The sequence below is a fragment of the Chironomus tepperi genome, unplaced genomic scaffold (genome assembly GCF_022539635.2).
Source record: "Chironomus tepperi strain 1889 unplaced genomic scaffold, CSIRO-AGI_Ctep_v1 contig_351, whole genome shotgun sequence".
Classification (NCBI taxonomy): domain Eukaryota; kingdom Metazoa; phylum Arthropoda; class Insecta; order Diptera; family Chironomidae; genus Chironomus; species Chironomus tepperi.
In genome coordinates this window covers 545,138-556,414 of record NW_027226473.1, presented here as the reverse complement: position 1 = coordinate 556,414, position 11,277 = coordinate 545,138, and the positions used below count along the sequence as shown (strand labels likewise).

Here is an 11,277-nt window from a genome sequence, read left to right as displayed (position 1 = left end):
AATAGCTCTTACGATACGATGCAGAAGCTTACTCAGGAATTTTAAAAATTTAAATCGACTGATTTTGACTCAATTTAACGGTGAAAAGTGTAATTCGCATTTGACCATAAAGCCAAATAATCCTCGATAACTCAGTGGTAGTCGCATACGACCAGGTATAGTAAAACGTTGGTTCGAGTCCCATTTGGTATCCGTTCTTGGGAATTAAACTTTGTATATCACATCAACACTTTCGTGTATTTGCTTGCTTTATTGCAATTTAATTGATAAATAATTTCGTAACTTACCTAAAGGCATAGTATTATAAGAGGACCGTCCTCTATTTTCGTCTATATCTTGTCAAAATTCGCCCAATGCAGGTTTAGAATTCATAAATGTGTCAACAATCTGCAATTCAAGTGTATAAATTACACTTCTATACCTAAGCATTAATAAGTACCTTAAAAGCATATCATTAGACTCTGTAAATTTCAAAATTTCAAGTTTTTTACATCAATTGTACATAATAGAGAGATGTCCATGGTTTTTCTTTTTTAATATATTTTTGCAAGTACCAAAGTTTTTTTTTATGTAGTATTGAAAGTTATAATTTTTTTACGTTGGGTTAAATTTCATTACGTTTCTTTTTTATTTCTGTTTCTTTTATTTAATACAGATCGATGTTAATTAATTTTTTTATAATTTTATTTATTGTCTAAAACAAAAGTCGTTATATGTCGAAATCAACTAAACAGTTTGTGAAAGAAGCATAAGAATTTATTATTATTTATTGACGTAAAATGTTCAGTTTTTAATTATTATTTAATTAACTTACATTTTTAATATTATTTATTTGCGTACACGTTTTGACACATTCCTAAATCTGTCTATGTACTCTGTACTGTCTCGTAAGAATTATCATTGTCGATCGACAAATCATATCAAGCAATAAACATTTAATAACCATAAACTCAAACCTTTCGATCTCCATAGACCGTAAATTCGTAGAGAAACAGTCATTGGTTAAACAGCCGCCAGCACCACTTAAATCTGCCATTAATATCACATCAAGCACCTCAACATCATCATCAACAACACATCAATCTAGCAGTAGTAGTAATCATGTAAGTTCACACACAAAGACTGCAACATCAACATTAAGTACAACAACAACATCAAATAAGAAGAAATATGGCGGTTCACAAGCAAGTCCAAATCGATCACGTAGTGCAACAAAGGAACTTATACTGCCACCAAATGATTCGGCATCACATCCACCAAACTTTACAACTGGACTTAAGAATTTGACAATTGGTGATGGTGAACGACTTACATTACAATGTCAAGTTGCTGGTGATCCAGAACCAAATGTAACATGGTATAAGGATGGAAAGAAATTGGAATCAAATGATTTTGTTGATCTTAAATATAAATATGGACTTGCAACGCTTAAGATTGAGGAAGTTTATCCTGAAGATGCCGGCGAATACAGATGTGTTGCTAAAAATTATGTTAATCAAGCTGAAACACAATGTACATTAAAAGTTAAACGTAAGTTCCATCCACAATTCCTTAATCTTTCATATCTAATCTGTAACTTCATTCCACAGCAATGGAAGGAGGTCATGCCGGAAAGAGAAAACCAAAATCAAGTGACGAGGCACTTTCAGACAAACCACCAAAAGTAACAAAACATTTAACATCAACATATGTATCGGATGGTGGTGAATGTGATCTTCACTGTGAAATTGGTGATACATCAATCTATGATGTTGTATGGCTTCATAATAACAAGGAAATTAAACCATCAGCTGACTTCCAATACATTAAAGAGAAAAATACGCTAAAACTTAAAATTGCCGAGATATTCCCTGAAGGTGAGTTGGATGGAGGGGGAGATTGAGGAGTTTTTGGGATGGGTTGGTTGATGGATTGACTAGCTTGGTTGTGAGGAACATATATTGTAGAAATGGCTGAAAATTCGATTCCAGGTCGACTTGACTTTGGTTTAAGATCAAATTAAATCAAATCTGGCATGAGGACATAGTCATGCTGATCTGGTGCCGGATTTTGGCCATTCGTGTGCTTCTCGGGTAGCCCAGTAGTATTGAGCACATGTTTCAAAATTTTTATAACGGTCAAAAAATATTTGAATTTTTTTTTCTGAATTTTTCAAAATTTTAACGGTTTTCACAGACATTTTAGCCAAATTTTAGTCAGTCCATCCATCAACTCTTCCTTAAACTCATTTTAACATTGTATATACCTTGAATGAGAGCTGTCGTGATGAAATATCCTTTGAGACATGACATAAAGGGACGAAATGAGCCATTTCTATGATAATTATCAAGATCAAGCACTGAAGACATGCTTTATTCAAGGAAATGCTATTTATAGCTGCACGTAGATCCATAAGATTCTAAAAATTTTAATCCAAAATTTTCTAATTAAATAGACGCTGGCACATACACATGCGAGGCATTTAACAATGTAGGCGAATGTTTCAGCACATGTCAGGTATTTGTAATTGGACAACATGAGAAGCTCGAATTCTTACACACACCAGGAGCATCAGTGCCCGATAAGGATCGTCTTCAAGAAGTCAAAAATCCACTCTTCCTTAAATTCCCACAATCACAGTCAGTCGGTGTCGGTGCAAAAGCTAAATTCGATTGTCAATTTTATGATGACATCAGTTCCGTTGAGTGGCTTAAAGATGGCTCTAAAATAAAGGGTGAAGATGATAATATCAAAATAACAGCAAAGAATGGCAAATATAGTATGGAAATTAAAAAGGCTAGTCAATCGGACATTGGACAGTACCAAGTAAAGGGTATTGGACGTCAAGGAGAGTCAATATCAGCATTCTCACTTAATGTTCATTGATGACCATGTTAGGACAACGTCGGAAACAACTTTTTTATTTTAATTATTATTGAGTTTTTTTTTTCACATTTTTAACATTTTTTTTTTTTGTAATATTTAGAAGAGTTGGAAATGCTATTATTCATATACATATACATACATTATATACATACACAATCTATATATATTTTTTAAAAGAATTACGAAAACATTTACTAATTTTAACACTTAGTAGCAAAATGAAACAAAAGTGGAACTTTTTGGGTTTTTTTTTATTCGAAAATTTGTCCTTGTGGCTTAACACTTGACAAAAAAAAGTCATTTTCGGCTTACTGCTGTGGAAAGAAACAATGAGAAAAAATTGAAGTGTGAGAAAAACTTGGTGCTGAACTTTAAGATCTTTAATCCCCCCCGGAAAATCGCTCTGTTTTTCACAAACTTTCATTTTTCCTCAATTTTTTTTGATGGGAATTGTTTTAAGCTATAAAATGATAGAAAGAAAAAATTGTGGAATTTCTTTTGCAAAATACAACAAAAAGTTTAGAGAAGTGCTTTCTTAGAATGTTATGAGACTGTTCGGCATCCTCTCTGAACATCAATAACTCGATATGGTCTTGTGACATTATGAGAATTGCTTTTGCTTGTTTTGTTGTGGAATTTTATTGAATAAATTCCATTGTTGGTTCTTTCTTTTCACATTCAATTGACTGTTTGACGTTTGGTGTTGGGTGTGGGTGGGATGGGGTGTGCTAATGGGATTTAATTTCATAAGAATTCTTACAATTTTTGTTTAAATTTTTAACAAATTTTGCAATTTTTTCTAAAATTTTGAGCAAATTATTTTTAATTTTTCGCTCAAAATTGACAATATTTTCATGAAAATTGAACAATTTCAACATTTTGTGCAAATTTTCATTAAATTTGTTCAATTTTTCTTCAACTTTGTTCAAATTTTCTTCAATTTGTTCAAAATTTCTTCAATTTTGCCCGAATTTATTTCAATTTTTTGCAAATTTTCATCTATTTTGTGCAATTTTAAGTCAATTCTCCTCAATTTAATACAAATTTTCAAAAATTATGAAAACTGTATTCAATTTGGATCAAATTTATCAAACTTTCTTCAATTTTGTGTTAATTTTCATCAATTTTTGGCAAATCTTCATCAAATTTGCTTAATTTTGATTAAATTTTCACAATTTTTCTTCAAACTTACTCAAATTTGCATCCAAAAGTGCCAAATTCTCAACGAATCTCATCAAAGCATTAACAAACTTCAAGAATTTCTTCAAAAAACCCCTCAACTTAGCACACAAAACAACTTAAATCAATTCCCATTGCATCCCCGTCTTTCCCATCAGCAACTCGAAAATGAACCAGAATCTATTAAAAAAAAGTATCTTCTCTCTCTCGTTCACACACGTCTACACACACCGGCCCACAAGGACAATTTTCTAAAAATATTTATAATAAAAATCGTAGCAAAAAAAAAAAAGAATTTTTAACATTAAATTTTAAACCAAAAATTGTAAATTTTCTGTTGTTAAAAACTTTAACTGAGAATGATTTTGTATGAATGAAAAATATGAAAAAATTATGATTTTGTTTATCCTTTATCGAATATGATTGTAAGATAGAGAGATTCATACATGCATACACACATACAAATAAAGCTTATTTCGAAAAAAACGTCGATTGAGAATTGAGAATGAAAGTTGAATAAATAAAAAGAAATTAATTTTTTTGATTGTTAAAAATATATTTTATGAACATTTTTAATTTTTGTTCCTATATACAGGCACACAGCTACATTCCAGGGGCGTATTTAAAGGGGACTCGACCGTTATTTTTTGAAAAATTTTTAAAAAAATCAAACAAAAATTTTCAAAATAAAAATTTAACGGTTTTAAATTTTTTTTGGAAAGAATCCATGGCCCCAATGTCTCCTGGCTACACCCCTAACATGACGTACAGTAAAAAAGGCCAAAAAAAGGAAAATAAAAATTCGAACATTTTAAACAAAAAAGAAACAATGGGAGACTTGACTTCCTACTTATTTTATATCTTTTTTTATTTCCATTTCCAATTCCGCTCACATTTAGATACCATGTTGAATCCTGTAATTTGCATTATTTCCGATTTCTGCTTCAATTGGCATCGCTTAAATTCCTATTTTGTCTTCAATTCAATGGGAACGGAAAAAGGAACTTTTTTGAACTGAATTTTCATTTTTCTTAATTTTAAGCAATTTTTATTGCTAGTTGATGAATAAGTTAAAGAAGGAAAATGTTCGGAGTGGAAAGCTTTGCTATAAATTTTGACATGATTTTTTTGGGGTGGCTAGGGAAGAATTTTGAAGTTTTTTATGAAACATTTGCAAACTTTTGAAGATTTGTTGGAAATTTCAACAAAATTTTGAAGATTTTCATTAAATTCTTACAAATTTTTGAAGATTTGCTGGAAATTTCGCCAAAATTTTGAAGATTTTCATTAAATTCTTACAAATTTTTGAAGATTTGCTGGAAATTTCAACAAAATTTTGAAGATTTTTATCAAAATGTCTAGAAAATCTCCAAAAACTCTCAAAATTTTCTAAAAAAATCTTCAAATTTTGTCAAATTTTAACTAAAATCTCTTAAAAAAAATCTTCAAAAATCTCCAAATTTTTCTAGCAAATTCTCTCAAATCTCCTACTAGCCACCCCAAAGAATCTCCCCTCCCAAAACAGCAGACAAAATTAAATCAAACGATAATTCTTCTTTTTCCTGATCCCAAGGCATTGACACACGTTTCATCCGGATGAAAGGATTCTTCATCTCCATACAAAAATTTCATCCGGATGAAAGATTGTATGGGCCGGATGAAAGCGGATGAAATATTTGTATGGGCCGGATGAAAGCGGATGAAAGATTTGTATGGGCCGGATGAAAGCGGATGAAAGGTTTATATGGGCCGGATGAAAGCGGATGAATGATTTGTATGAGCCGGATGAAAGAAGATGAATGATTTTAAATAAATATTTACTTGAATATTTTTAATGCAAAAATCACATTTTAAGTTATTTTAACATATTGATATGAGAAAATAAGTTTAAATAATTGCATTTTTCAAAGTTTTCATTCAATTATGAGAAAATTAAGATAACAAATAACAATTTCCATGATTTTTCATCCTTTTTCGTCCAAAAATTCGGGTTTTCTCAAACTTTTTCACCCTAATATAAGAAAATTGATGTTAAATTCGGCTTATCCTATGAGTGTTTCAAATTAGTATAGAATAATGTAGTCGAAATTGGCTTTTCCACAGATTTTTCACCATAATATAAGAAAATCGAGGACAAATATGGCTTTTCCGAGGGTTTTTCACACAAATATAAGAAAATCATAGCTAATTATGGCTTCTTGAAGATTTTTTCAGTCTAATAATTTAAAATCGAAGAAAATTATGGCTTTTATGAAGGTTTTTCATCTTAATTTAGAAAAATTCAGTATAAATTTTGGGTTTTTCTAGGATTTTCCATCCTAACATAGGAAAATTGAGTACTTTTCACTCTAATAAATGAAAATTAAGACAAAATTTGGCTGTTTTAAGGATTTTTGACCCTGATATAGGAAAATTTAAGCAAAATTGGCATTTTCAAGGGATTTTTACCATAATAGAGAAAAATTGAGGAAAAATATGGCTTTCCCGAAGGAACTTTACTCTAATATAGCAAAACTGAAACGAATTTTTTTCTTTTCCAAGAGTTTTTCATCGTAATATAGGAAAAATTTAACAAAATTTTACTTGTTTTAGAGTTTTTTATTCTAATATAAAAAAATCGAGGCAATGCATAGCTTTTCTGAGGAATTTTCATCCTAATACAGGAAAATCTAAGCAAAATTAGGCTTTTCGAGGATTTTTATCCTTGTATAAAAAACACGAAAGCTATTTTTAACATTTTAGCGACGAATATTGCTTGATAAAATCCATATTTGTTATAAAAAAAACTATTAATATTCGTGAAAAAATAGAAAAATGTGTTAAAATGTAGTAAATATTACCAAATTTCCTTAATTTCTTAAATTTCTTAATTTTAAACTCGAATAATTATTTTCTGTACTTTAGATAATTTGTAATAATCACAGAAACTGCTTTCTAAAAAATTATCATTCTAAATAAATTAAAATAATAATTTATTTTTAATCCAAGAATTAATTCATCCGGATGAATTGTTTTTTTCTTTGTCCATACAAAAATTTCATCCGGATGAAAGATTTGTATGAGTCGGATGAAAGCGGATGAAAGGTTTATATGGGCCGGATGAAAGCGGATGAAAGAGGATGAAAGATTTATATGAGCCGGATGAAAGCGGATGAAACGCTTATATGGGCCGGATGAAAGCGGATGAAAAGTTTATATGAGCCGGATGAAAGAAGATGAAAGCGGATGAATGATTTGTATGGGCCGGATGAAAGCGGATGAAGAGTGTCAATGCCTTGCCTGATCCTCAAAAAAAAAAATTCCTTTCCGTTTTTTATTAAATTTTCATCTTTTATTTCCCCATCCGAAAAAATGCCCTTCTGCGTTCCTTCAAATAACAATTCGAATTTGAAGTTCATTGAATTTCATTTCCATTTACATTCATTTGAAAGCAATCATTTGATGGTTTAATGAAGACCAGATTTGCCATCTCTCGATTGACTACCAAATCTTCCATTATTATTTTTGTGTACGGAATAAGCAAAATGGTTCCGAAAGACGACGGAATTGAAATTTTCATTTGATAATTGCATTTTGAAAATTTGAGGAATTTTCCGAGAAATTCATTTGTTTAAATGTGCGTAGCTTCTAGATTAAATGAAAATTTTGTGGAATTCTCAAGGCAAATAATCGCATTTTCTTAAATGATTGAGCCAACAAGAGTTTATCAGATAAGAAATTCACTGTTGCAGAAATGTATGTGAATGTTGGCACTTATTATTGTGCGTTGTGATCTGAGGATGTGGAAAATTCAATGAAAATGTAAATTTTTTCTATTTTTTTCAGCATTTTTTGTATTTTTCAGATATTGATGCGTCTTGGTTGATATCAGAGTTGACAATTGGTCCACAAAATCGGTGAAACCCAGCCGAATATCATCCAACAACGGTGGTCAGCAGCGGCCGTTGACTTCTGTCACCTAACACCTGCGACGCACGGTCATCGTTGACTGTTGATAGGAGAAGATAAAAAATAGTTGAATAGAGCCAATTGCCAACTCTGGTTAATATTTGAGACTGTGGAAATTTAATTAACTTTCAGGTGTTTCTAGGTATACATGGTTAATAATTATATGAGAGAAAATGACAGTCACCGATTGGGCCCTGCGATGACGAATACATATTTTGCTGCGTTTTCAGCAACTTGACGGCAGGTTCGGAATCAGGGGTCGATTTCTATGGAGATGGTATGGAGTCTTTAACTTGAAACTTGATTTTCTTGAACTGTAACAAAATCTTGACTCTACCTACTAAGAGCACGTAATAAGTTAACGACTCATATGATAGGATACGGTACTTTTTCGGCTTAGGTACCAAACTGGTCCGGTAAAGTGTTATTCCTGTTTCATCATGTCTACTCACCTCTAACACGGTACCAGTGATATACCTATTGCATACCGTGTAAAAGAGGGGCCAAACTGGGTATTTGAGGTTAGAATTCTTTGAAAATAATCCCAATTGGTCTAACATGTTCCTTATACAGCTCGCAGACCTTCTAAATAAATCCATTTTTTAAAGATCACCAAGAAAATCTCCGACATATCTCCTAAAATTATGCTTTCTCGAAATCCCGTTCCTGAAACTTTTCCGGAAACGGGACTGGATTGGGACAGGACCGGGAATTCCCGGAAAATCCTGGTCTTGGTATCGAGAAAACATACCTAAAACTTCCCAAATCCCCCCAAAAAAATTTCCCAACACCTTCCAATCAAAATCAAACCAAAATCACCTTACATGTATGCATAAAGCAATGTAAATTTACATAATCGGTAATTTGCTGTATTCAAGTGATGAATAACGAAGGATAATGAAATTCGCAGCTCACTTATAATTGAATACAAACATCAATGTAGATACACAGTTGAGTATGTAACTGTATCATTAAAATTCAATTTGTGATAAATTTTACAGCCACACAGCAGCAAAATTAGTCCCGGAAGGCATTTGGATCCAGGGTAGGTTTGGTCATGGTACAGAGTAGATTAGGTGAAATCTAGCTTCAGGTCAGTGCCAAGTCAACCGGTACTTATCAAGTCATGTGCTTTTCGGGGATTTTCAGACTAAGATGAACAAAAACAGCACGTAAGTTATTTTGTCATGCATGTAAATTTAGACTTGACATGATTAATGTTATGACATGATGATATTTTTGAGAATGTGACGTTACTGCTATATTTACACACCAAGATCATGCTTCATTACATTTTACTCTATTTTTGTGTGCCTTTGCTACATTATATTACTTTAGGGATTTTGACATAATCAGGAAGAAGATTCAATTTTACACGGTTGAGGCTTTTTGTGGATTAAGATGAATTTTAAGAAATTCAACTACCTTGTATAACATTTATGTGTAGATTATGTATTTACATCTCTTTTTTATCATGTGATAAAACCTCCTACAAATTTTATATTCTATCTGTTGGATTTTGGCAATGACGGCAACATAATAATGTTTAGTGCTGTAAAACTATATGAATGTTGTAGCATTTTAGCAATGAACATTCATATTATATTAGTTTTAGGAAAGATAAGTTGAGGATTTCATTGAATTAAGTTGGTGGAGGAGGAGTAAGATGTTTAGGAATTATAGCTACAGAAGCCTGAGCAGCACAAAGTGGCGAAAAGCAATTTTCACACGTTGTGCGGTTTATGCTTTCTCGATGTCGGGATAGGAACCCGGGACCTTGATTTCAAAAAAGACTAGTGCTATATGGCTTGATTCTTAGAAATCGTTAATTTTTTATTCACACATTCCATTCAAGTATGTAGCCCCGAGCGACGCAAATGCAGAAGGCTCCAACACTAAAGTGAAAGGATTCCCGATGTCGAGACTCCCGGAAAGTTAAGGTCTCGATCTCGAGACTTCCGGATAGTCAAGTTCTCGATTTCGGTCCCAGTCTCGGAAATTTGTCGAGTCCGAGACTTCGTGAAACCTTGCCAGAATGTTATTGAATTAATTTTGAGAAATAACCTCCAAAACAGCCATTTACCCTTAAAATTCATCTCATTACATTCAAAAACTTTTCACCTTAAACTTTAATACAAAAAAATTCACAATCACCAGAAAATCAGACGTAAAAATTCTCAATATATTCCAATAAAATCGAATGGCATTGAAAACGAAATGAGAATCAAGGAATTGCTGATCTTGAAGAAAACATGCAAATCGATTTTTTTTTTCTTCTCATTTCTTATTTCTCATTTAAATAAGGAAGAAGACAAAAGGCAAAGCTTTTCATTTTTATGCAAAATATCGGATTTTTTGGAAGGACTTTTTTTTATATTGTGTGTTCTTTAAGGTTTGGATTTGATATTTTGGAATTTAATTGGTTTTAAATGAAATTTTAAACTAAGTTCAATTTTGATGAGTTTGTGGCTGTTTTGATATTCTGTAAGGATTAATGGACTTTTCTCGAGGAAGACCAAAGAGTTCCTGGATTGGATGTGAAGAAAAGAACGCTAAAATCCTTAATATTCCGAATTGACAGAAGATTTCGAAGGATAGAGCCAGCTAAAGTCGTTCCCTCTGTTCAACGGGCCCACCTGCGCTGTAGTTAAGTAGGTAAGTAAGTGAATGCTGCTGATTAGTTTCAAAATTGTGCTTTAACAGAACCGTTCACAAGAATTGTCGTCCACTTACTGCATTATGTGAAAATCGAGCTGTTTAGACACATTTCTTCCATCATGGTGATTAATGCAGAGTATGAATTGTCACAAATTCAATGACCTTCCCACAAACATACTAAGTTATTGACCCCAATGGTTTACATCATAAATGAAGGACATTATTAATTATTTCAAGATTATTTTGCCCAACTCATCCAGCTATAGCACTCATGAGACTTATGGGACTTTATATGAAACATATGCCGAGCGACACTTAGCTTAGTTCATCCCCGAGACTTTCTATAATACGGAATGGACATGTTTATCAACACGATCTGAATTTATCTGACAATTGTATCCAAATCTCTAAAACATAGTCGCTGTCAATCCAGCAATTCCAGCAGTTCCAATAACATTCAAATATTTGATCAATCAAAAATATTCAAATGCCAAGTCATAAATATTCGAAAAAATAATTAATTATTTTTCAATTTTCATTGAGCTATAAGAACACATGGATCAACAGCATAACGTACGTCTTTATGTTCCCATACAAAATAAATATCAGCTCGTATCTAAAACAATC

General features: G+C 32.0%; 1 protein-coding gene across 18 annotated transcripts in view; it reads left to right on the top strand.

The window, feature by feature from the left end:
* bt (projectin protein bent) overlaps positions 1–4,602 on the top strand; it is a 91,592-nt gene extending 86,990 nt beyond the window's left edge. For 17 of the 18 annotated variants that reach the window (XM_070645116.1, XM_070645123.1, XM_070645122.1 and 14 more), the window contains 3 exons: positions 973–1,530; positions 1,590–1,856; positions 2,435–4,602. In XM_070645116.1, the coding sequence (XP_070501217.1) occupies positions 973–1,530; positions 1,590–1,856; positions 2,435–2,865 (1,256 nt within the window). In that variant the 3' untranslated portion in view covers positions 2,866–4,602. Of the gene's footprint in view, positions 1–655; positions 946–972; positions 1,531–1,589; positions 1,857–2,434 lie in introns of those variants that run through there. The other variant, XM_070645118.1, reaches the window with a different exon arrangement.
* The last annotated feature ends 6,675 nt before the right edge of the window (positions 4,603–11,277 follow it).